Source organism: Dictyostelium discoideum (assembly GCF_000004695.1).
Source record: "Dictyostelium discoideum AX4 chromosome 3 chromosome, whole genome shotgun sequence".
Taxonomy (NCBI): Eukaryota; Evosea; class Eumycetozoa; order Dictyosteliales; family Dictyosteliaceae; genus Dictyostelium; species Dictyostelium discoideum.
The window spans coordinates 3,202,854-3,225,366 of NC_007089.4; the positions used below are offsets into that span (position 1 = coordinate 3,202,854).

The 22,513-nt window shown below is 24.0% G+C and overlaps 13 protein-coding genes across 13 annotated transcripts in view; 6 read left to right on the plus strand and 7 right to left on the minus strand.

Annotated features, from left to right (window-relative positions):
- Positions 1 to 194: 194 nt before the first annotated feature.
- Positions 195 to 3,529, plus strand: DDB_G0280283 (hypothetical protein; the record flags this gene model as incomplete). Its single annotated transcript, XM_636259.1, has 2 exons — positions 195 to 1,644; positions 1,812 to 3,529. The coding sequence occupies 2 exons, from the start codon at positions 195 to 197 to the stop codon at positions 3,527 to 3,529; spliced, it is 3,168 nt and encodes a 1,055-aa protein (XP_641351.1).
- A 137-nt stretch (positions 3,530 to 3,666) lies between these two features.
- DDB_G0280285 (hypothetical protein) lies at positions 3,667 to 4,357 on the plus strand (the record flags this gene model as incomplete). Its single annotated transcript, XM_636260.1, has 2 exons — positions 3,667 to 4,140; positions 4,235 to 4,357. 2 exons carry the CDS (start codon positions 3,667 to 3,669, stop codon positions 4,355 to 4,357), a joined length of 597 nt encoding a protein of 198 aa, XP_641352.1.
- Positions 4,358 to 4,664: 307 nt separating this feature from the next.
- Positions 4,665 to 5,622, minus strand: DDB_G0280287 (hypothetical protein; the record flags this gene model as incomplete). The annotated part of the gene is made up of 3 exons (XM_636261.1): positions 4,665 to 4,943; positions 5,071 to 5,272; positions 5,504 to 5,622. The coding sequence occupies 3 exons, from the start codon at positions 5,620 to 5,622 to the stop codon at positions 4,665 to 4,667; spliced, it is 600 nt and encodes a 199-aa protein (XP_641353.1).
- Positions 5,623 to 5,963: 341 nt separating this feature from the next.
- On the minus strand, positions 5,964 to 8,924 carry DDB_G0280289 (hypothetical protein; the record flags this gene model as incomplete). The annotated part of the gene is made up of 1 exon (XM_636262.1): positions 5,964 to 8,924. The coding sequence occupies one exon, from the start codon at positions 8,922 to 8,924 to the stop codon at positions 5,964 to 5,966; it is 2,961 nt and encodes a 986-aa protein (XP_641354.1).
- Positions 8,925 to 9,563: 639 nt separating this feature from the next.
- DDB_G0280291 (methenyl tetrahydrofolate cyclohydrolase / NADP-dependent methylene H4F dehydrogenase) lies at positions 9,564 to 11,157 on the plus strand (the record flags this gene model as incomplete). Its single annotated transcript, XM_636263.1, has 4 exons — positions 9,564 to 9,857; positions 9,953 to 10,314; positions 10,388 to 10,631; positions 10,735 to 11,157. The coding sequence occupies 4 exons, from the start codon at positions 9,564 to 9,566 to the stop codon at positions 11,155 to 11,157; spliced, it is 1,323 nt and encodes a 440-aa protein (XP_641355.1).
- Positions 11,158 to 11,714: 557 nt separating this feature from the next.
- Positions 11,715 to 13,314, plus strand: coq1 (hexaprenyl pyrophosphate synthetase; the record flags this gene model as incomplete). Its single annotated transcript, XM_636264.1, has 3 exons — positions 11,715 to 12,257; positions 12,387 to 12,878; positions 12,979 to 13,314. The coding sequence occupies 3 exons, from the start codon at positions 11,715 to 11,717 to the stop codon at positions 13,312 to 13,314; spliced, it is 1,371 nt and encodes a 456-aa protein (XP_641356.1).
- A 774-nt stretch (positions 13,315 to 14,088) lies between these two features.
- DDB_G0280295 (hypothetical protein) lies at positions 14,089 to 14,853 on the plus strand (the record flags this gene model as incomplete). The annotated part of the gene is made up of 1 exon (XM_636265.1): positions 14,089 to 14,853. The coding sequence occupies one exon, from the start codon at positions 14,089 to 14,091 to the stop codon at positions 14,851 to 14,853; it is 765 nt and encodes a 254-aa protein (XP_641357.1).
- A 1,036-nt stretch (positions 14,854 to 15,889) lies between these two features.
- Positions 15,890 to 16,213, minus strand: DDB_G0280297 (hypothetical protein; the record flags this gene model as incomplete). The annotated part of the gene is made up of 2 exons (XM_636266.1): positions 15,890 to 16,045; positions 16,145 to 16,213. 2 exons carry the CDS (start codon positions 16,211 to 16,213, stop codon positions 15,890 to 15,892), a joined length of 225 nt encoding a protein of 74 aa, XP_641358.1.
- Positions 16,214 to 16,686: 473 nt separating this feature from the next.
- On the plus strand, positions 16,687 to 18,168 carry DDB_G0280299 (hypothetical protein; the record flags this gene model as incomplete). The annotated part of the gene is made up of 2 exons (XM_636267.1): positions 16,687 to 16,964; positions 17,058 to 18,168. 2 exons carry the CDS (start codon positions 16,687 to 16,689, stop codon positions 18,166 to 18,168), a joined length of 1,389 nt encoding a protein of 462 aa, XP_641359.1.
- Positions 18,169 to 19,225: 1,057 nt separating this feature from the next.
- DDB_G0280301 (hypothetical protein) lies at positions 19,226 to 19,537 on the minus strand (the record flags this gene model as incomplete). The annotated part of the gene is made up of 1 exon (XM_636268.1): positions 19,226 to 19,537. The coding sequence occupies one exon, from the start codon at positions 19,535 to 19,537 to the stop codon at positions 19,226 to 19,228; it is 312 nt and encodes a 103-aa protein (XP_641360.1).
- A 90-nt stretch (positions 19,538 to 19,627) lies between these two features.
- DDB_G0280303 (hypothetical protein) lies at positions 19,628 to 20,191 on the minus strand (the record flags this gene model as incomplete). The annotated part of the gene is made up of 1 exon (XM_636269.1): positions 19,628 to 20,191. The coding sequence occupies one exon, from the start codon at positions 20,189 to 20,191 to the stop codon at positions 19,628 to 19,630; it is 564 nt and encodes a 187-aa protein (XP_641361.1).
- Positions 20,192 to 20,346: 155 nt separating this feature from the next.
- On the minus strand, positions 20,347 to 20,499 carry DDB_G0280305 (hypothetical protein; the record flags this gene model as incomplete). Its single annotated transcript, XM_636270.1, has 1 exon — positions 20,347 to 20,499. The coding sequence occupies one exon, from the start codon at positions 20,497 to 20,499 to the stop codon at positions 20,347 to 20,349; it is 153 nt and encodes a 50-aa protein (XP_641362.1).
- An 806-nt stretch (positions 20,500 to 21,305) lies between these two features.
- Positions 21,306 to 22,513, minus strand: part of myoA (myosin IA heavy chain) — a gene marked incomplete at both ends in the record, with an annotated part of 3,312 nt that continues 2,104 nt past the window's right edge. Inside the window, one exon of the mRNA XM_636271.1 lies at positions 21,306 to 22,513. This exon is cut by the window's right edge and continues 1,651 nt beyond it. Within this exon, the coding sequence (XP_641363.1) occupies positions 21,306 to 22,513 (1,208 nt within the window).

Below are 22,513 nucleotides of genomic sequence, written 5' to 3' on the forward strand. Positions count from 1 at the left end.
AAAAATTAAATCATTTTAAAAAATAAACTTTTTTTTTTTTTTTTTTTTTGAAGATAATTAAAAATTGTTTTTTCATTTTCACTTTCATTTTTTTTTTTTTTTTTTTTTTTCTTTTTTATTAATTTGACATCACCACCAACCACACAAATACATATATATATAAATTTATATATATATAATATAAATAGAGGAGAATGAAAGGTGATAGAATGCCAACAATTCTCTCACCTTTGGCAAATGCCATGGGTGATGAGTATACAGATACTTGGTTTGATTTCTTATTAAATCCAATTAAATTAATTAATCATTTACAAGATTTAAGTATTGGTAAATCGAATCATCCAAATGTATCATCAATAATTAAAACACTTTTAAAACAATATGAAAAATATACAGCGCAACAACAACAACATCAAACTGAACAACAACAACAACAACAACAATCTTCTGCAAATACTTCACCTTCTTCAACACCACCACCACCACCATCATCACAAACAACAAATACTACCACTACTACGAGTACTTCATCATCAACACAAACAGGGTTATCATCTTCATCAGGTGGTATTAATAATAATAATGGTACATTAACAACATCAAAAAGATCAAAATTAATCATTGATTTAGTTATTAGTGTAATTACAACTTTAAAATTTTCGTTAGATGATTTTGAAAAGAATATACCAATTAAACATCAAAGAAATATATTAGAACAATTAGAGTCTAAAACAGATGTAGATATAGAGTATATAACATTTTTAAATAGATGGATACTTAGAGGTATTATTAAAGGTACTCCAATTAAATATTTATTATCAAATTATTCAAGTTCACCATCCTCACCAAATTTAATATCTGTAAACCAACAACAGCAACAACAACAACAATCAAATATATCAAATGCACCAATGACACCACCTTCAACACCACCACCAACTCCACCCTCTTTCATTTCATTATCTTCAAATGTTTCATCATCGTCATCATCAGTAAATAAAGATATAATTGATACAACAACATCATTAGAAGAATTATTTTATAAATCAAATTTATTTTTAAATGAATGGATATCAGAGAATTATGATAGCAATAAGCCATCAGATGTTGATAAAGTTGTACCAATTATATTATTTGAATTGGGTGAATTTCAATTTTATAAAGAGAATTTTTATGATGCTCAACTATTATTTGATAGAGCAAATAAAATTATAAATTCTCCACATGTCTTGGAAATCATTGAAAAATCAGAACAACTATATAAACAAGCATCATTCATAAAAGGTGTAGTAGGTAACAAGTTACAACAATTATCAATCTATAAAGAAAAGATAGAATGTTTAATTATAGCATGCAAAACAATTGATTTATATGATAGTGAAAAACAAAAACCAATGGATACAACCACAGCTACAACCATTCCAGTTCAATATGAAAATAATAAAAATTTTCAAATTGAAAAGGCTTTAGCATCAAATAATCTTTTGAAAATTATTGAAATATTAAATTCAGATATCACAGATTTCAATATATCAACCTCTCTAGATATTGAATTTAGGTTAAATTTAGAATTAAATAAATTTTTATCATCAAGACAAACAGAAATTTATTTTAGTAATTTATTAAAATCAACTTTAATACAATGTAGGTTTATTATTAAATAGATTATTTATATAAATAAATAAATAAATAGAACTAATGAATATAAAAATTATTATTATTATTATTATTATTATTATTATTATTATTATTATTATTATTATTATTATTATTATTATTATTATTATTATTATTATTATTATTATTATTAGATAATTATAAAACTTATTATTTAGATGAATTTAAAAAGTTGGATAAAGAATCAATACAATTATTTTTTTCAATGGTAGAAATGGTTATAAAAATTTTAAATGATGATAGATTAATAGATAGTATTCATTTTCTTTTATTTAAAATATATAATATTTTATTTAATGACGAGAAATTAAATTGTAATACCACTAGGAATAGTCGTCGTATTTTCATTCAAACCCTCAATTCCAAATTTCCAAATTTATATAAAAAGATTAAATATAGCAATGATAATATTATCCATGATGAATTAATAGATATCAATTCGAATGGTGTTTGTAGTAGTGGTGGTGGTGGTGGTGATAACACTGATAAAGATGGTAGTAGTAGTAGTGTTAGTGAAAGTGAAATGAATAAATATATAGATAGTAAATTAATATTTGATAAATTTATTATAGAAGATAATGATCCTATAAAGATTTATAATCTTGTTGAATCATTTAAAAAAGATTATTCATTAAGTGAACAACAAACTCAATTAATCTATTATCAAAAAGCTATGGATCTATTTGGAATGGGAAATTTGAAAGCATCATCAACAATTTTAATCGATTATTTAGGTGGTAATGATGGTTGTAGTGGTGATTATAGTAAACCATCTTCAAATTCTGTAGATTATCAATTATTTTTATATGGTATTATTTTAAAAAATTATAAAAAACCAACAACAACAACAACAACAACATCGACAACAACGGCAACAACAACGGCAACCAATACAAATGGAAAAGCAAAAACCAATTCAGCAGTCACCGAATCATTTAAACTTTTATTAGATAAACATGGTCCACCATCTGAATTTATAGCTGAAAGAATGTTTTCAATATTAATCGATAGATCGAAATGGGAAACTGTAAAATCCATTTCAAACCTACTAAAAGTATGTAATGAATCACCCTATTCCGATGCATCACCAACATTTTGTGAACTTGTATATATTGTAGAATTTTTAGCATCAATAGGAAAACAAATGGATAATGAAAATAAAGAAAAGAAATTAATTCAAAATCAAACCCCAATGGCAGTTGATGATGATTTAAATAATAATAGTAATAGTAATAATGAAAATATCAAATCTGAAAATGAAACATATAAAATTAAAACCGAAAATAATAATAATAATGGTACTGTTGATACGACAAATACAGATGACAACAGTAATGGTAATACTACTAGTAGTAGCGATAACGATAATAACAATAATAATAATATGAATGGAAGTGATCGTGATGATAGTGATATGGATATTGATGATGAAGATATTCAAAGATATGCAAAACCTATTCAAACAACAACCTCAACAACAGCAACAACAGCAACAACTTCTCAATCATCATTGAATAAAACAAAAATTAATTCTAAAAGTGAAGAACTTTATATTGGATTCATTAGTTCCATATTACCAACATATGATCAAAAAAGTTATCATTGGACATTTTATAAAAGTAATACATTTTATAGTAAAAACTCTGCTGAAATATCTGGAATTTTAAATCTTTTAGAAAAGAAATCACTTTTTAATCGTGTGATTTTCATTTTTGTTGGTTTAATTCATTCAATACAAACCTATAAAAAAGTTCAAAATGATTTAAATTTAGATCTTTATAATGAAATTTCAAATCAAATTTCAAATACTATAACATTTCCAAAGTATACATCATTTATCTTTAATTTATAAAAAAACTAAAATAAGATCTTATTTTAACATATATATATATACTAATTAATTAATTAATTAATACTATTTATAGTAAACATTTTTCAATTGAAATTGAGAGTTTATTATATAGTGTTTATTTAGATACATTAAATAGAATGAATAAAATATTTGGTGTTAAAATTGATTCACAACAAAAGAAGCGACAACAATCAAATAAGAATCTAACGGTGTTCAATAATGGTAGATATTTAATTTATATTGGTGATATTCATTTCGATAGGAAATTCCATCGTGAAGCATTAAGATATTATTTATTAGGTTGTGGATTGGAGACTGCATTCTATAGTGATCCTGTTAAAACCTCGGTTACAAACTCAAAGTATTTAACTTTTCTCTCTCGTAGAATCTTTGATTGTTTCTATTTTTTACGTGCACCTATGCAAGCTATTGTAGTCTCTCAATTCTTTGGTAATTTAAATCAAACTTGTTTAGTCTCTTTTAAAATCATTCAAGAAGAATATTATCAATTAGATACAAATTATTTTCAATATATTTGGGAATTACCTTTATTAGAAATTTTATTAACAACTTTTACAAAACAAAAAGATCTTAAAAAAATCTATTTAATTGTAAGTATAATTTATTTTAGTTATATATATATATTAACTTTTTATTTATTAAAAATCAATCCAACTATTAATTTTTTCTTTCTCTCTCTCTTAGAATCAAATTATTTCAAATCCAATTATCAATGAAAATAATCATCCTGATATTAGGAAGAACTTTATTAAAAATACCAAACATAATTTTTGGAAAGCAATATCATCCAATTATTTATTACAATAAATAAATTAAAATAAATAAATAGAATAAAAAAAAAAAAAATTAAAAAAATTAAAAATTAATTCTTTCTCTTTTTTTTTTTTTTTTTTATCATTATCCAAAAATAATTAATTACTTAATTTTCTATTTGTAATTTTATGTTTATTTTTTTTATTTTTTTAAAAAATTTATATTGACAAGTAAATGATAAATATTGGTATTATTAATGTATTTTATAGTTTTTTTTTTTTTTTTTTTTTTTTTTTTTTTTTTTGTTATTTTACTTTTTTTTTTTTTTTTTATTTTATATTTTAATTTAGGTTTTATAAATCTATTCTAATCTATCTTTTAATAAATCTGATTTCTTAATGGCTGGTTTAAATGATAAATCGATCTTTTGGAGATCAACTTTTGCCCTTCTGATAACTCTACCAGCTTGAAATTTCTCTATTCTATTTCTTTCTCTTGTTAAATGTGGTAATTCCTCTGATTTGAAAGTTTCTGGATCTTCAGCTGATCTACAAAATTTAATAAACATTGCTCTTTCTGTTATTGGATGAAGTTGAGCATGTGATAATTTACCAATAATTTTCTCTTTATCATCAATATTCTACAATAAATAATTTAATAATAATAATAATTAATGATTAATTATAAATAATTATAAATAAATATAAATAAATATATCCATATATTTAATAATGATTTAATGGTGCCTATTTTTAATGTCAACCTACTAAAAGGAATTTTCTTTCTTTATAAAACTTTTTACTTGAGATTAAACCATTGATTCTACCCCATTCTATTGAAATGTTTTTTAATGGTAAACCACCACCTGTAATTGTTGCTGGGACAAAATCATTATATCTAACTAATTTAGCACCTGCTTTACCTTTAACCTTACGATCAAAGCAATATAAATGTTTAATTGGGTATGTACTTTATTATTATTATTTAATTTTGTATTTTTATTATTATTATTATTATTATTATTTTTATTATTATTAAAATGAGTTTGTTGTTTTTTTTTTTTTGTTGTTGATTTTTTTTTTTTTTTTTTTTTTTTTTTTTGATTTTTTATTGTTTTGGTTTATAAAAATATTGAATTAGTATTTCCTAATAATTTTATATATATCTTAATGTTTTATAATTTATATGTTTGATGATTACGTTGGAGCGTTTGGATCTTTAATTTCCATTGTGTTTCTACCACGAACAAAGAATCCTCTTTTGAAGATTGATTGTGACAATCCACTAGCTAATGATGTGATTGATTTAAATGAGTTCATTTCTTTGAACAATTAGTAATATGAAAGGAAAAAAAAAATGAATTAAACATAAAAATGAAAAAAAAAAAAAAAATGAAAAAAAAATAAAAAAAAAAAAAAAAAAAAAAAAAAAATGAAAAAAAACATTGAGCGAATCACGACTTTTTTTTCCAAAAAAAAAATAAAATAAAAAATTGATTAAATAAATAAAAAAATGATTAGAAAAATCCTAAAACATTATGTGAAGGTTAAATTTTAATTTTAGAATTATTTTTTTTTTTAAATTTTTTTTATTTTTTTTTATTTTTTCTTATTTTTTTTTTGTTTTGTTTATATTATTTTATTTTTTTTTTCTTATTTATTTATTTATTTGATTTTGAAACTTTGGAATTGAAGCCAGCCATTTGTTGATATTTAGGTTTCTTTGGAACTTTTCTATCTCTATTTCTATTTTTAACATTTGCGGTTTCATAAAAGTGAACACCAACTTTTGAAGCATTGATTGCCTTTCTACGTTCTTTTTTACTTGGACCAGCTTCTGAATCTGATTCAACTTCTGGCATTTCATTATATTCTTTTCTTGTTTTTTTACCAGTTGGTTTTTGAGTTTCAGTTGTTGTTTTGTTTGTTGATTCTGAAACTTTATTTTGAATTGATTCAAGCTTTTTAGTTAATGATGGTGCGGTTTTACTAATAACTGATTTCTTTTTAACAATTGGTTTTTCTTCTTGGATTGGTTCTTCATCTTGACCATCATCTTCTTGAGCGACATCTTTTTTGGTAACCTTCTTTTTAGCTGCAGCTGGTTGTTTCTTTGGTGGTTCTTCAACAACTGGTTCTACAACAGTGGCAGCTTTATTAGACTTTTTGGTTACTTTCTTTGGTGGCTCTTCAACAACTGGTTCAGTAATAACTGGTTGTGCAACAGCAGCGGAGGCTTTAGCAGATTTCTTAACGACTTTCTTTGGTGGTTCTTCAACAACTGGTTCAGCAACAGCAGCAGTGACTTTGGTTGCAGATTTTTTAACGACTTTCTTTGGTGGCTCTTCAACAACTGGTTCAGCAACAGTGACTTTGGTTGCAGATTTTTTAACGACTTTCTTTGGTGGTTCTTCAACAACTGGTTCAGCAACAGTGGCGGCAGCTTTTGTTGATTTCTTAGCAGCAACTTTCTTTGGTGGTTCTTCAACAACTGGTTCAGTTGCAACAACTTTTTTATTTGATTTAACAGCAGCAACAGTTGGTTTTTCAACAATTGTTGGTTTAGTATCTTTGGAAACTGCTTTTTTATTGGTGGTGGTGGTAGTTGGAGTTACTACTTTTTCAACTTTTTCTTTTTTAACAGCAACTTGTTTAGTTGTTACTGGTGATTCAACATTTTTTACAGATTTTTTATTATTAATTGGTTCTTGTTTAACTTTAATATTTGATGATTTCTTTACATTTTTACCATTTGATTTAATTTGATCAACCTTTTCTTCTTCATCATAATCCAAATCACCATCTGCTAAATCATCATAATTTTCTTCACCATATAAAATATCCTCATCATCTAATTCCTCTTCTTCACCTGATAATTCTTCATCATCTTCATCGTCGTCATCTTCATTATTATCTTCTTCTTTTTGATATAAATCATCCCAATCTGGTTCTTCGTCAAATGGATCAACATATTCTTCACCATGAGCATCCTCTTCAGTGAATTCAGATTTAACTGGAATATTATTTAATTTTTGATTAACAACTAAATCACCATAAAGTTTTCTTCTTTCTTTTAATAATTTGTCAGTATCTTGATCAACTTCAGCTTCGTCAAGATATTGTTGTGGTTGAGTAGTGGTTGTATTATCATTATCATTATTATCAGTTGATTCTAATTTAATTTTATTTAATTCATCTTCTTTTTCTTGTTCTGGAGTTAAATGTGGTGGTGCTTTAAAGTAAGGAATTTTACCTTTTTGATAATCATAAAGAACAAGTTTAGCACAAGCATTCATATTTGGTTGTCTTTTCTTTAAGAGTTTACCAGTTCTTTCGGCCATTTGAGTGAGGAAATCTTCATGATCTTTCCATTCGGCAATGTTATAAGTTTTAACGATATATTCTTTTTTAATACGATTTAAAACCTCTGGAATGAAAATGGTAGCATCTTCTAAATTTTCAACACGAACAACACCTTTTAATACGAGTTCAGCTTCTGAATCACCAGTGGCAGGAACGACACCTGGACAATCGATTAAATAGATACGTTTCATGAGGGTAATATATTGCCAAACTTTAGTTTCACCAGGAATTGGAGCAGCTTTACAAACTACTTTACTCTTGAGTGTATTGATGATTGAAGATTTACCAACATTTGGATAACCAATGAAACCAACAGAGATTTGTTTCTTATCGGAATGTAATTTTGAGAATTGACGAAGTAATTGAATTAATGAACCTTTACCGAATGGATTAGTGATTGAAGCGTGGAATGCCAATGTTGGATATTCCTTTGAGAGGATCTTAACCCAACGTGCGGTTGCCCAAGTTGGTACGAGATCACATTTATTGAGAATGAAAATCAAATGTTTATGTTTTGAAGTCTTTTTCAATTGTTGTTCGACATGACGAGAACGAGTACCCATTGGATCACGAGCATCCAAAACTTGTACCAATACATCGGAGGAATCGATAACTTTGTATAATTCACCCCAAATTCTCTTTGATGTACCTTTATCGAAAATATCCTTACGACGAGTTTCAATTTCATCTTCATCAGGTTTAATATTTTTATCTTTAGTTTCATCGTATCCACTGGTGATTTCAGCTGCTTTGTTAATCATATTCTCATAATCGGTAACTGCTTTTAAATTTGGACGTTTACGTTGTTTCTTTGGTCCGAATGTGGTTTGAAATGATTCGGTGGTTAAAAGATTCATTTGAGTTTTCTTGGTACTGTCTTTCAATAAACCCAATGGTAACTTTGATGCATGTAACAATACCTTGTATGGATTGTTAACTTGTGATTCCATTTCTTCTCTAAATGTATTCAATTGATCTTGTCCAATAGCACGTGTATTACCAAACCATCTACGATCTGGTCTGATTCTAGTATCATGTGATGTATCCTTTGACATGAATGCACCACTAATTAATTTACCATCTCTTGTTCTAGTTGGTCTTTCACTATACATAGCCAACCTCTTAATGGTGGCACGATCTCTAAGGTTGGTTTTTGTCTTTGATACAATTCTATCTGGATTATTTTGATTATTAGATTTATTAATTCTATTAGTAAAACTATTTGATTGATGGGTTCTTGGACCTCCTGGTTTAACCATTTTTTTTTTCTATATATATTAAATGTATAAATTTAAAAAATTTATACACAATCAAATAATAATAATAATAAAAAAAAAAATAATAAAATAATAAATAAAAAAAAAAAAAAAAATAAAAAAAAAAAAACGACTCGGCTCGTTTTTTGAGAAAAAAAAAAAAAAAAATTCGAAAATAAAAATAAAAATAAAATTAAAAAAAAAAAATAAAATAAAATTAATTAATATCTCAATGGGTTTAATAATCGAAAATGTAAATCATTTTTTTTCCTTTTTGTTTTATTTTTGATTTATTATTACTTTTTTTTTTTTTTTTTTTTTTTTTTTTTCTTCTTGTCTTATTTTTGATTTATTATTTATATTTTTTTTTTTTTTTAATTTTTTTTTTTTTTAATTATTTTATTTTTTTTTTTTAAAAATAATTTTATTTTTATTTTTAATTTTATTTATTTTTTTAAAGAAAATCTATAAAAAAAAAATAATAATAAAATATAAAAATAATTAAAAAAATAAAAATAAAATATTTTTAAAAAAAAAAAAAAAAAAAAGCTTTGGGAAATTTTTTTATTTTTTTTTTTTTTATTTTCAAAAACATAAAGCAAAGAAGTAACAAATACAAATAAATACAAAATAAATTAAATAATGATTTTTAGAGGTTTAAAATCTTTAAAAAATGGTTTCAATACAAATAATATTTTAATTTCAACTAATCAATCATTTAAAAGATTTAATATTACTCCAATAACAACATCATCATTATTTAGAAACTTTACAACCAATATCGAACCAAAAATCGAATCTTCAACCGTTAATACTACCACTACAAACATACCATTAAGTCAATCACAAACTGAAAACATACCAATTACACCAAAAAAAACATTTCAACCAGTAAAATTAGATGGTAAATTATTAGCTTCTCATATTGTAAGTAGTGTTTGATATATTATTTCTTTATTTTTTATTTTATTTTATTTTATTAACAATAAATAAATTTATAATATAATTTTATATATAAATATATAAAATAGAAAAAATCAATTAAAGCAGATACAGAAGATTTTATTAAAAACTCTGGTGTAACACCAAATTTAGTTGTAATTTATGTAGGAGATAGTAAACAAATTGAATCTTATATTAAAGCAAAGAGAACGGGATGTGAAGATGTTGGATTTAAATTTACATTGGATAGATTTTCATCAGATATTAAAGAGGACCAATTAATAAAAAAGATTAAATATCATTCTGAAGATCCTTCAGTTCATGGTATAATCGTTCAATTACCATTACCTGATAATTTGAACAAAGATGCAATCATTCAATCAATTGATCCAAAAAAAGATGTTGATGGTTTAACTTCAACAAATTTAGGTCAAATTATGATTTCTAAAAAGTAAGTTTTTTATCTTTTTATTTTCATTTTTTATATCATACTAATTATTTTTTTTAATGGTAAAAAAAAACAGACCATTATATATACCATGTACACCATTAGGTATTTTAGAAATTTTAAAAGCTTATAAAATTAAAGTTGAAGGTAAAAATGTAGTTGTATTAGGACGCAGTAATTTAGTTGGTAGAACCATTGCAACTATTTTATCACAAAAGGATTTAACAAATCCATCAATTATGAATGGTGCAAATGTTACCATAATTCATAAATATTCAAAAAATCATCTTGGATCAATTAGACAAGCTGATTTAATTATTGTAAGTTTTTTTTTTTTTTTTTTTTTTTAATAATTTTTTAAATTTGGTGTAGGACAAATAATAATAATAATAATTTTTTTTGGTTTTTTAAAAAAAAAAATAGTCTGCAACAGGTGTGCCAGGATTAATTAAAAAAGAAGATTTAAAGAGAGGAGTAATTTTAATTGATGTTGGTATTAGTTTTAAAGAAGATAGTACAAAGAAATCAGGATATAAAATGGTTGGTGATATAGATCCAGAGGCATACAGTAGATCGATTGCATACACACCTGTTCCAGGTGGTGTCGGTCCTTTAACTGTGGCTTGTCTTTTAAGAAATGTTTTAAGATCTGCAATTTTACAATATAGAATTCAAAGTGCAAGAGTTGGTTCTGCTTTAAATAATAAATTTACTGAAAAAAACAATAATAATAATAATAATGTAAATAATAATAATAATAATAATAATAATAATATCAACGATGATAATAATAATAATAATATTGATAACAAAAATAAAAATAAAAATAGAAAAAGTAGAAAATAAATTATTTCTATTCTTGGAAAATTAAAATTTTTTTTCAAAAAAAAAAAAATATATAAAATAACAAAATTAAAAATAAAAATTAATTAAACAATTATTGAATTTACAAAATTGTGGGTAGGGGTGTTTTGTGTGGAAATTCAAATTAAACCACACATATTATCAACAAAAGTGTTTTCGAACAAATTTGTCATCGAAATATTTTATTTTACAATTTTTTTTATTTTTTTTTTTTTTATTTTTTTTGCATTCACCTAAGCGAATAATTTTATTTTTTTAAAATTTTTGTTTTTTTTTTTTAATTTTTTATTTTTTTTACCATTTAATCTTAAAAACTTTTTTTTATTTTTTTATTTTTCATACTTTTTATTAATTTTATTTCTTTTATTTCTTTTTTTTAAAATTTTTTTTTTTTTAATTTTTTTTTTTTTTTTTTAATAATAATAATAATAATATTGTTATGATAAGTAATAACAATATATAGTAAAATTACATCCCACAGAAACAACAATAAAGATAAATAAAAAAGCCTTACATACATATATATATAAAATTAAATCATGTCACGGTTAATAATTAATAAAAGTAATAGTAGAATTTGTAATACAATAGTTAAAAATTATTTAATTCAAACGAAATACACATTACAACAACAACAACACCAACAACAACAACAACAACAACAATATGTTAGAAGTTATTGTAGTTTACAACAACCAAAACCATCAAAACCAAATATGATAGAGATTGTTACTCATTTTTTTGATAAAGTTAAAAATAAATCATTTATAATTGAAAACTATTTAAATAATCCGATTCCTGAACAACAACAACAATTAAATAAAAATATAAAAATCAATAATACAGATAAAGATAACGACACTTTAGAACAAATCCAACTTTTAGATCCATTAAACAATTTAGGAAAAAGAAAAGGAAATGAAATTTTTAAAGTTGTTGAAAATGATTTATCAAACATGACACATAATATAATGAAAACTATTACCGATGGTGTTAGTGCAAATAGTACTTATTCACCTTCACCTTCAAAAAAAACACATCCAATTTTATCTTCAATTTCAAGTTATTATTTTGAATTAAAAGTAAGTTTTTTTTTTTTTTTTTTTTTTTTTTTTTTTTTTTTTTTTTTTTTTTTTTTTTTTTTTTTTTCACTCTCCTCTCACACAATAATAGAATAAATAATAATTTTTAATTTTTTTTTTTTTTAAAAGGGTAAAAGAATAAGACCAACAATTGTATTGTTGTTATCAAAAGCGTTATCATCAACAGTACATGGATCACAATTAAAATTAGCGGAAATTGTTGAAATGATTCATACAGCAAGTTTAGTGCATGACGATGTTATTGATGAAGCATCAACTAGAAGAGATGTAATATCGATTAATCATAGTTATACAAATAAATTGGCAATTTTATGTGGTGATTATTTATTGGCAAGAGCATCAGTAGTTTTATCAACAATTAGAAATCCAGATGTAACTGAATGTATGTCAACTGCCTTGGCCGAGTTGGTTGAGGGTGAATTTATGCAAGCAAAATCAAATGGTGTCGTCTCTTTTGATAATTATTTACAAAAAACTTATTTAAAAACTGGTTCTTTAATTACAAACAGTTGTAGATCTGCTGCTATCCTTTCTGGTGCAGATTCAAACATTATAAATATTTCAACTGAATTTGGAAAGAATTTAGGTTTAGCTTTTCAAGTATGTAATTAATAATAATAATAATAATAATAGATAATAATAATAATAGTAGATAAAATTTTGTTTGTTTTATTAATAATAAAAAATATACAATAAATAGATTGTTGATGATTTATTAGATTATACAGGATCAGCTGAAGAATGTGGAAAAGCTACATCAGTTGATTTAACTTTGGGATTAGCAACAGCACCAGTTTTATATGCAACCCAAGAATTCCCACAATTAGAGAAATTAATTAAAAGAAAGTTTTCAGAGATTGGTGATGTTGAAGAAGCAAAGAGGTTGGTTGCTTTAAGTAAAGGTATCGAGAAAACTAGAAATTTAGCTATCGAATATTGTAATCGTGCAATTCAATCCTTATTAAAATTACCACAATCTGAATCAAGAGATCTTTTAATCACATTATCTCATATTGTTGTTACAAGAACAAAGTAAAAATACGAAGTTATTTAAAAAGAAAAAAAAAAAAAAAAAAAAAAAAATGAAAATAAAAAAAAAAAAAAAATAAAAAAGTTATATGGTTCTTTTTTTTTTTCTTTTTTTTTTTTCTTTTTTTTTTTCTTTTTTTTTTTTTTTTTTTTTTTTTTTTAATTGCCACAGCAGCAGCCACCTTTTTTTTAAAATAATTTTTTTAATAAAGTTTTGTTTGCATCTTTTTTTTTAATTTCCTTAAACCCAATTTTTTTAATCTCAAAAATGATTTGTTATAAAATTTTTTTATTTTACCTTGTTCAAAAAAAAAAAATCCAAAAAAAATCAAAAAAAATAAAACAATAAGATTCATATAAAAAAGAATAAATCAACGAGAATCCAATAAGAAAAAAATAATAAAAAAAAAAAAAAAAAATGATTACAATCTGACTCTGTACAAAAAAAATAAAAATAAAAAAGTCTAACGGAACAAAATTGAATGTTGTACTTTTACTATAATTAAATATACCACCTCTAATGCCACATGATTTTATTTAGAAAATTAATTTTTTTTTATTACAATCGCCTTTTTAATCTGATCATCTCCAAAGAAACTTGATTTTTTTTCCACTTTAGAATTATATTTATTAAATTTTTTTATTTTATTTTATTTGATTATTATAATAATTTTTTTTTATCTTCTATAAATAAATAAATTTTTTTTTTTTTTTTTCATTATTATTCAAAAATAACCTTTTCAAAAATATAAATTTAAAGTTTTAAAATTATTTTCAAGAAATGAAAAATAAATTAATTAATCTATTATTTTCATTAATTTTAATTTTTTTATCCATTAATGCTTCCCAGAGTTTAGGTGCACATAAAACCACTGTCACACCGACCCCAACTCCAAATATTACAGTGACTCATACTTTAGCTCCTAATATTACAGTTACACCAACCTCAACTCCAAATATTACAGTTACTCCTACCTCAACTCCAAATATTACAGTCACACCAACATCAACTCCAAACATTACAGTTACTCCAACATCAACCCCTAATATTACAGTTACACCAACATCAACTCCAAATATTACAGTTACACCAACCTCAACTCCAAATATTACAGTTACACCAACCTCAACTCCTAATATTACAGTTACACCAACCTCAACTCCAAATATTACAGTTACTCCAACCTCAACTCCAAATATTACAGTTACTCCTACCTCAACTCCAAATATTACAGTCACACCAACCTCAACCCCTAATATTACAGTTACACCAACCTCAACTCCAAATATTACAGTTACACCAACTTCAACCCCTAATATTACAGTCACACCAACATCAACTCCAAATATTACAGTTACACCAACATCAACTCCAAATATTACAGTTACTCCTACCTCAACTCCAAATATTACAGTCACACCAACATCAACTCCTAATATTACAGTCACACCAACCTCAACTCCAAATATTACAGATACTCCAACCTCAACTCCTAATATTACAGATACTCCAACCTCAACTTCAAATATCACAATTTATTTCTAATTGACTTTTTTTATTTAGGACTATTTTCATTACTCTAACATTACATCAAATTAATTTTTGTTATCTCATAAATGAAAAGATGTTTTTTCAATATTAAAGGAAATGATAAATAAATATAACCAGGGTTTTCTTAAAATTTTTTTTCCAAATAAACTATTTTAATATTTATTTTAACTATTTTAAAAAACATTTTATTTTCTTGAATGAGAATCTAGGATATTGGTATTAATAATATTAATAAAGAATTTATTATTGTACAACCATTTATAATATTATTTAATATTATTTAATTTTGTTTATTTATTTATTATTCTTAAAATATATTAAGACAATTAGCAATCGAGAGACTAATACAAGATGTTTTATTTAAATCTCAAAGAGGATTGATAGTTATTATTTATTTTTATATGTATTGCATGAATTAATTAGGTTTCTTTGAACATTTTTAAAAACTTTTTATACTAAAATTTATAACTTCTTTGGTCTTAAAAATCTAAGAATATATTAAAACAGAATTGATATTAAAAAAATAAAAAAAAAGTTTTTTTGAATTGAGATTAAAAAAAGCAAGGGGCAGGTTAACTTTTCACCATGTAGTTAACCCTCGAAAGCTCAATTCAAAAAAAAAAAAAAAAAAATTATTGAAAATAAGAAAAAATCAATTAAGTTTTTTAACGGTTTTTTTTTAAAAAACTAAAAATAAAAATAATAATTAGATTGTTTGGTAATTAAAATGAATATTTATTTGATTAAATTAATTAATTAATTTTTTTTTTATTAATTTTTTTCATTATTTTTTCTTTGAAAAATCTGAAAAAAGTGGAAAAAATTGAAAAAGTTGAACTTGGAGCGTACTTTCTAAGGGTTTGGTGACCATTTAAATCTTCCAAAATAGTTTTACGAAATTCTCTATAGGATAGGCTATATTTGTTATAATTTTTGTGAACCACAAAGCTATTTACGATATAACATTCTATGATATACCAAAACAGTGTTAAATACCACTTTTTATTATGACCCGAATAAAATTCTTTTTTTATTCTTTGGTCTTGGCGGTCGCAGCACCCATGTTCATACGATAACTCACCAACACAATAGAAAGTTTAATAGGTTCTGAATTCATTCTTTCCATTGAATTTGATTTATAATCCTCCTCTGTTGTTGGATCTTTAATTGTTTGAACCACCACATTCTATAATAATAGTAAAACATCCTATTTCATTAATTAAACTATCTTCTTCTTCTTGAATTGAATGAGATAATAAATCAAAGTGACCTTCATCGTCTTCACCCTATCAGAATTCATATTGTCAAAATTTGTTGAAATTTGTTGTTCAACTTTTTGTTTTTTTTTTTCCATTTCAAAATTTTTTTTATTAAATATATTGTTATTGAGGTGGAGGATAAGATATTACATTAAACTATATTTTTTTTTCTATTTTAATGAAATTAAAAATGAAAATAGCGCAACAGTACCACCACGCACACTGAATTTTTTACAATCATTCCAAAATATCATTAAAATATATAATGTAAATTTTTAGTAGAATTAAATAATATTATCATTGCAATCCAACAAAATGATCAATCACTTAAAAAAAAGTTTTTACTTTTTTTTTTTAAACGCAAAAATAAAAAAAAAAATAATAAAAAAAAAAAAAAAAATTCTGCACACGTCCATATAATTTGTTTTTATTTATTTTTATTTTTTAAAAAAAAAAAACCTTTTTATTGATTTTTTGAATTGAGCTTTTGAGGGTTAATTGCCCTAATTTTTTAAAAAAAAAAAAAAAAAAAAAAAAAAAATAATTATAAAAAAAAAACCTAACCAATATGAATTTTAAATCAGTTATTTTATTATTATCATTTTTGTATTTTATATCAATAGTTGGTTGTTTAAAAACTGAAGATATTAATTATTATCAAGATGGTGAAAAACTAGTGTTTCAAATAAATCCTAACTCTGGATTTAATGGTAACAATTTGGTAATTTCTGAATTTCCATCAATTGCATCAAAAGGAAATTTTAACCAATCAAAACAACTTTTAAATATGCCATTTTTTAATTTAGACAACGGTTCAGTTTCATACAACTTAACACTCCTTAAATTGTAAGTTTTTTTTTTTTTTATTTTCAAAAATTATCAGAATATTTTTTATTTTTCGTTTTTCGTTTTTCGTTTTTTCTAAAATTAAAAAAAAAGATCACCAAATTCATTACCATATAAAGCATATTTATCACCTTTTATTGGTGATGGATATAATTATACACTCTATTTTAATTTATTTGAAAAAACAAATTATTGTTCAAAAGCAAATTTCAAGAATTCAGAAGAATATACTTATCAATCATGTATTAATGGTGGAAAAAATAATGATTCTTTTTCTCAAGCTGGTGATCTATTTGAAGCATCATATGATATTTCCCAAGTTGATTTAGTTAGAATTAACTATAAAGCAACTCAATTTAACTATGGTTGTTCTAGAAATACTTGGTTTAATATTTATTGTGATAAAAATCAAGATTTCAAATTACTTGGTATGGGTGCTAATTATTGTAATTACGAGGTTAATATTTTATCATCTCATGCTTGTCCAGTGTACTCATCTATTCCTTATAACAAAATTGGTGATAGTACCTATGAACTTAATGTTGGTCCACTCTATAATCATACTGCTCTATTTTACTATATCAATGGTTCTATGATTAAATTCGATCTTAACTCCACTTCCCAATACACACCATCTCCAACACCATCTGAGACACCATCTCTAACACCATCTGAGACACCATCTCCAACACCATCTGAGACTCCATCCGAGACACCATCTGAGACACCATCTCCAACACCATCCGAGACACCATCTCCAACACCATCTGAGACTCCATCTCTTACACCATCTGAGACACCATCTCCAACACCATCTGAGACTCCATCTCTTACACCATCTGAGACTCCATCTCTTACACCATCTGAGACACCAACTCCAACACCATCCGAGACACCATCTCCAACACCATCCGAGACACCATCTCTAACACCATCTGAGACTCCATCTCTTACACCAACCTCAACACCAGTACCAAGTCCAAAGGTTTATTGTAGATCCAATCGTTTTGGAATTACAATTAATAGTACTGAAACAGTTTCATGTAGAGGATTTGGAAAAACAAAATGTATAACTAAATTGGGAAGTGAGTGTAGCACTGATAATCTAGATGGAGAAATAGTTTGTACTTCTAAATCATTACAATGTTTTGGTACCAACATTCAATGCATTTCAGGTGATGTTTATTGCTCAATTGATTTCTAAATAAATAATTAAATGTTTTGGAATACTTTTATTAAAATTAACAAAACATTTCATTCACTCCAGATCTCTAAATTTTTTTTTTTTGTTTTCCTTTTTTTTTTTTCTTGTATTTAAATTTTTTCAATAACATTCTTTGATATTTGAAGTTTTTAAAATATTTGATTTTGAATTTGATTTTTTTTTTAAACCTTTAAAATTTTTTTTTTTTTTTTTTTTTTCACATTTGATATTTATAATATATTAAATTTTTATTTGTTGGAGTTTTGGTTCCCTCTTTTTAAAAATTTTTAAAGTCCTTAGTGTAAAAAAATACACCCCTTTCAAATCGGGATAGTTTCTTTAGAATGTTGGATGATGAAAAAATATATTTCCAAGGGAGAATTCCAAAAGATAAATATCCAATATTTAAATTTTAATTATTTATTGGTTTGGATTATTAAACTATTATTTACTCCTGAAGTCGGTTTTATTTTTCCATTTTTTTATATTTTTATTAGCAATATTTAAAAAGAGATGGATTTATTTTTATATTTTAAAATAATTTTTACTGAAGACAAGCAAGTACACAAGCAGACTAGAAAAAAAAACGTAAGAAATTTTACTATTTTATGAGAAATTAAACTACCACAAATTCTCATATTTTAAGAAACGAATAGCAAATTATTAGATATTCAAAAAATGAGTGATAAAGATTTTAAAAGATAGTATGGGGTATCCAAGTATTTATTCTTCCTTTGTGAGAAACTACAAAGGAGATAGAACAGATATAGGCTCTCATTTGCATTTCGGTTATATTATTTAAATTTTTTTAAATTTATTTAAATTAATTATAGGGAAAAAAAAATAATATTAAAAAAAAATAATTAATAAAATTAAAATAAAAGAAAATAAATTAAAATAAAATAAAAATAAAAATAATTAATTTATATTAAATAAAAAAGATAAAATAAAATAAGTAAATATTAATGTTTTTTAAATACTGCAAAAATGGTGTATAAAATTATGAAAATGGTGTAATTAAAAAAAAAAATAATCTTTAAAAATAATATATTCTTTTTTATTTATATCTACATCGGTGAATGGCACAATTTCCATTAATTTTTTTTATTTCTCTGAGTTCAAATTCTGTAAATAAAAAATTTTCATTCACCACATCTTGTAACAAAGGTTGAGAATTTAAAAGATAATGGTTATCAATATTAATATAATTAATATCTACGACAATTATTAAATAAAAAGGGATATTCCAATTTTCATCATTATTGAAACGACCAATACAAATAACAAAAGAGTTTGATTTATAAAGAGGAAACGATTTGAAAGTATGTAGGTATGGTTCAGTGAAAAGCTCTGGAACTGAAACAGACATTGGAATAAAATTCAAAGTGGAAGGTAGTAGTTTTAGTTTATTGATGATTGGTGAAAAGATAATCGGAGTCCCAACTTCACTTGATAATTCTCAATCAATGATAAAAGACAAAGGCATTGTTTCTTTACCACGGCACTTATCTAATGGTTTTGATTGGTTTGAAAAAATTTGTGGACTTGTTGGTGGAACCCCAACAATTCCACAAATTTTTTCATATTCCTCTTGTTTAAAATTGGGAATCACAAAGTTTTTGAGATTAGCATGCGCACATAATGGACATACTACCATTAAATAAGATCGGACATCAGTATACATATTCGGATAGGCGAGTTTATTCTCTTTAAGTATATTTAAAATTTTATATGGCAGAGAGTGATCCAACGTATGGAGGAAATAAACATGACCCCAAAATTCTGAATATGATACATATATTGAAAGTTTTTGTCTTTTTTCTTTATTTGCGCCCTTCAAACACAAATTTTCACCTTCTAAACATGTGATATTATAACCATTTTTATCTTGAAATGTTTTGAGGGAAATATTATTTTCTTCAATTTTCTCTCTAATACCTAATCGGGTTTTTACACTTCTATCTCTTAAATAAATAACCATTTTATTAATTATATCTATTGTAAGACATACTATTTGGGACATTTTTATTTGATGATTAAAAAAAAATAAAAGTTGAAGAAAATTTAAACACAAAAAAATTTTCTCACAAAAAGTCGTTTGGTTTTTTTTTTATTTTTTTTTTTTATTTTTTTTTATATTTTTTTAAAAGTTTAATTTTTTTTTAATTTTTTTTTTTTTTATTTATTTGAAAATTTTTTGATATTTTTTGTTCTAATCAAAATATCTAAGTTTGAATTTGATTTTCTTACCTTCATTAAAAGTGTGGCTTCTTTAAAAGGACATTTAATCTCGATCATAGCATCATTTTCATACTCTGTTCCATATGCCATCGCTCTTTGTACAAAATGATTGAAAAATCTTTTTTCTTTACCTTCGAAATATCAAGAGCCATGGCCTGGGAAGTGTATTTACAATCTTTTGAATAAAAAAAGTCTTGCCACTGAGTAAATTTTTTAATTAAAATTTTTTTTTTTTAAATCACAGTAATTATTAATAGTTTTTTCAGATCTGGCAGAAATTTAAATTTTAATTATTTTCATAATTTCGGCATAATTATAGGGGAAATTAAAATTTTTAAAAAGGCTGTATTGTAATTTCTCATTTTTTAAAACATAAAAATATATGATATCTTATATTATTGAAAATTATAATAAAATGATAAAAAATAATGGGTGTAAAATAAATATTTAAATAAAAAATTTTAAAATATAAGATTTTTAATTTTTTTAAATAATTTATTCCTTATTTATTAATCAAAACATAATATTATTTATCTTTTTTTTTAATATATTTTATTATTTTTTTTTTTAAAAATAATAAAGGTTAGAATTTTTATAAATAATTTTATTTTTTTATAAAATATCCTATTTTCTAATAATTATTATAATTATTTAAAAAAAAAATTTCAAAAAAAAAAATAATTAAAAAAATTTATAAAACTCTAATATATTTTCTTATTTTTTTAGTATTAATTAAATTTTAATAAAAAATGCTTTTTTTTATTTATAATAAGTTTCATTTTTTTATATAATAATTTATAAATCAAAAAATAAATAAATAAATAAATAAATAAATAAATAAATAAATAAATAAATAAATAAATGAAAATTATCTTTTGTTTAAAAAAAAAAAAGATTTATTTTTCAATTAAAATAGATTTTGATTCAGAAGAAAGACCAGGTAAAACACAAACTTTTAAATAATTCTTTTCTGCTTTTGCAGTAAAAGAAGGAGAGTTAGCTTGAGGTGAATTTGAAGATTTTTCATGAATTGAATCAACCTTTACAAATTTCAATTCTGAAGGACCTTTTTGATTACGATATTGAATTGAATCTTTGAATTCAAAAACCAATTCTTTACCATTTAAATGTTTTGAATATAAATTTGATAAGAGGGTAATTAATACAGTTTTTTTATTGGTTTCCAAACAGAGATCATGTTCATTGATTATGTGAATAACGAAAAAGTCATCAGAGAGTTTACTGAATGAAATTTTTTCAATTGCAGAGAAGGGCACTTTACGTTTAATTGCAAACCATGAACCATCTTTCTTTGGTTTATGTGGTGTAATTGTGAAAATGGTTTCATTGGTAACTAATAATGAACGTTTTTGAATCTTATGATGACGACTAACTTTGGAAACATTTAAAGAGAGTTGAAGAACAGCATTTGGACCTTCTTCTCTTTTTAAGGTTGCAGTGGTATAGTTATCTCTTGTGAGTGAGAGGAAATCACCAATAAAGGCAGCTTTACTAAGTTTAATGGATTGTCTATTTCTCTCTTTATTATTTTGGAAAATACTAATTGATTGATTCTTTAGTTTAACACATTCTCTAACGAGTAACCAACCTCTATAGGTCCTTTGAATTTTAATTGCAGCTAAAGTACGTAAATACCATTTTCTTTGTTTATACATTTTCCAAACTGATCCAATTTTAGTGGCTAAATCATTTAATCTCTTATTTCTTTTATCCTCTAATAAGAACAATGGTTGTGGATTACGAATGAAAATCTTTGTTTTACCATATTGAACCTCCTCTTTGATGTTGATTTCTTGAGTTAATTCACCCATTAAGAGATTAACACCCTTTTCAGCATCACCTGACCATTTTGGCCAAGTTGATTTACCAATCATATAATAACGACGCATAAATTTAGAGAAAGTTTGACGATAACAATAACCTGCACGACGTACTAATAAATTTTCAAAGAGACCAAGATAAGCCACTTGTTCAGCACATTTACTTTGATCCCATTCCAATGCTCTCATATTTGAGTTTGGTTTAATACAACGAACATAATGTGGTGAACAACTGTAAAGTGATTTCAATAGTGAAGTAACTT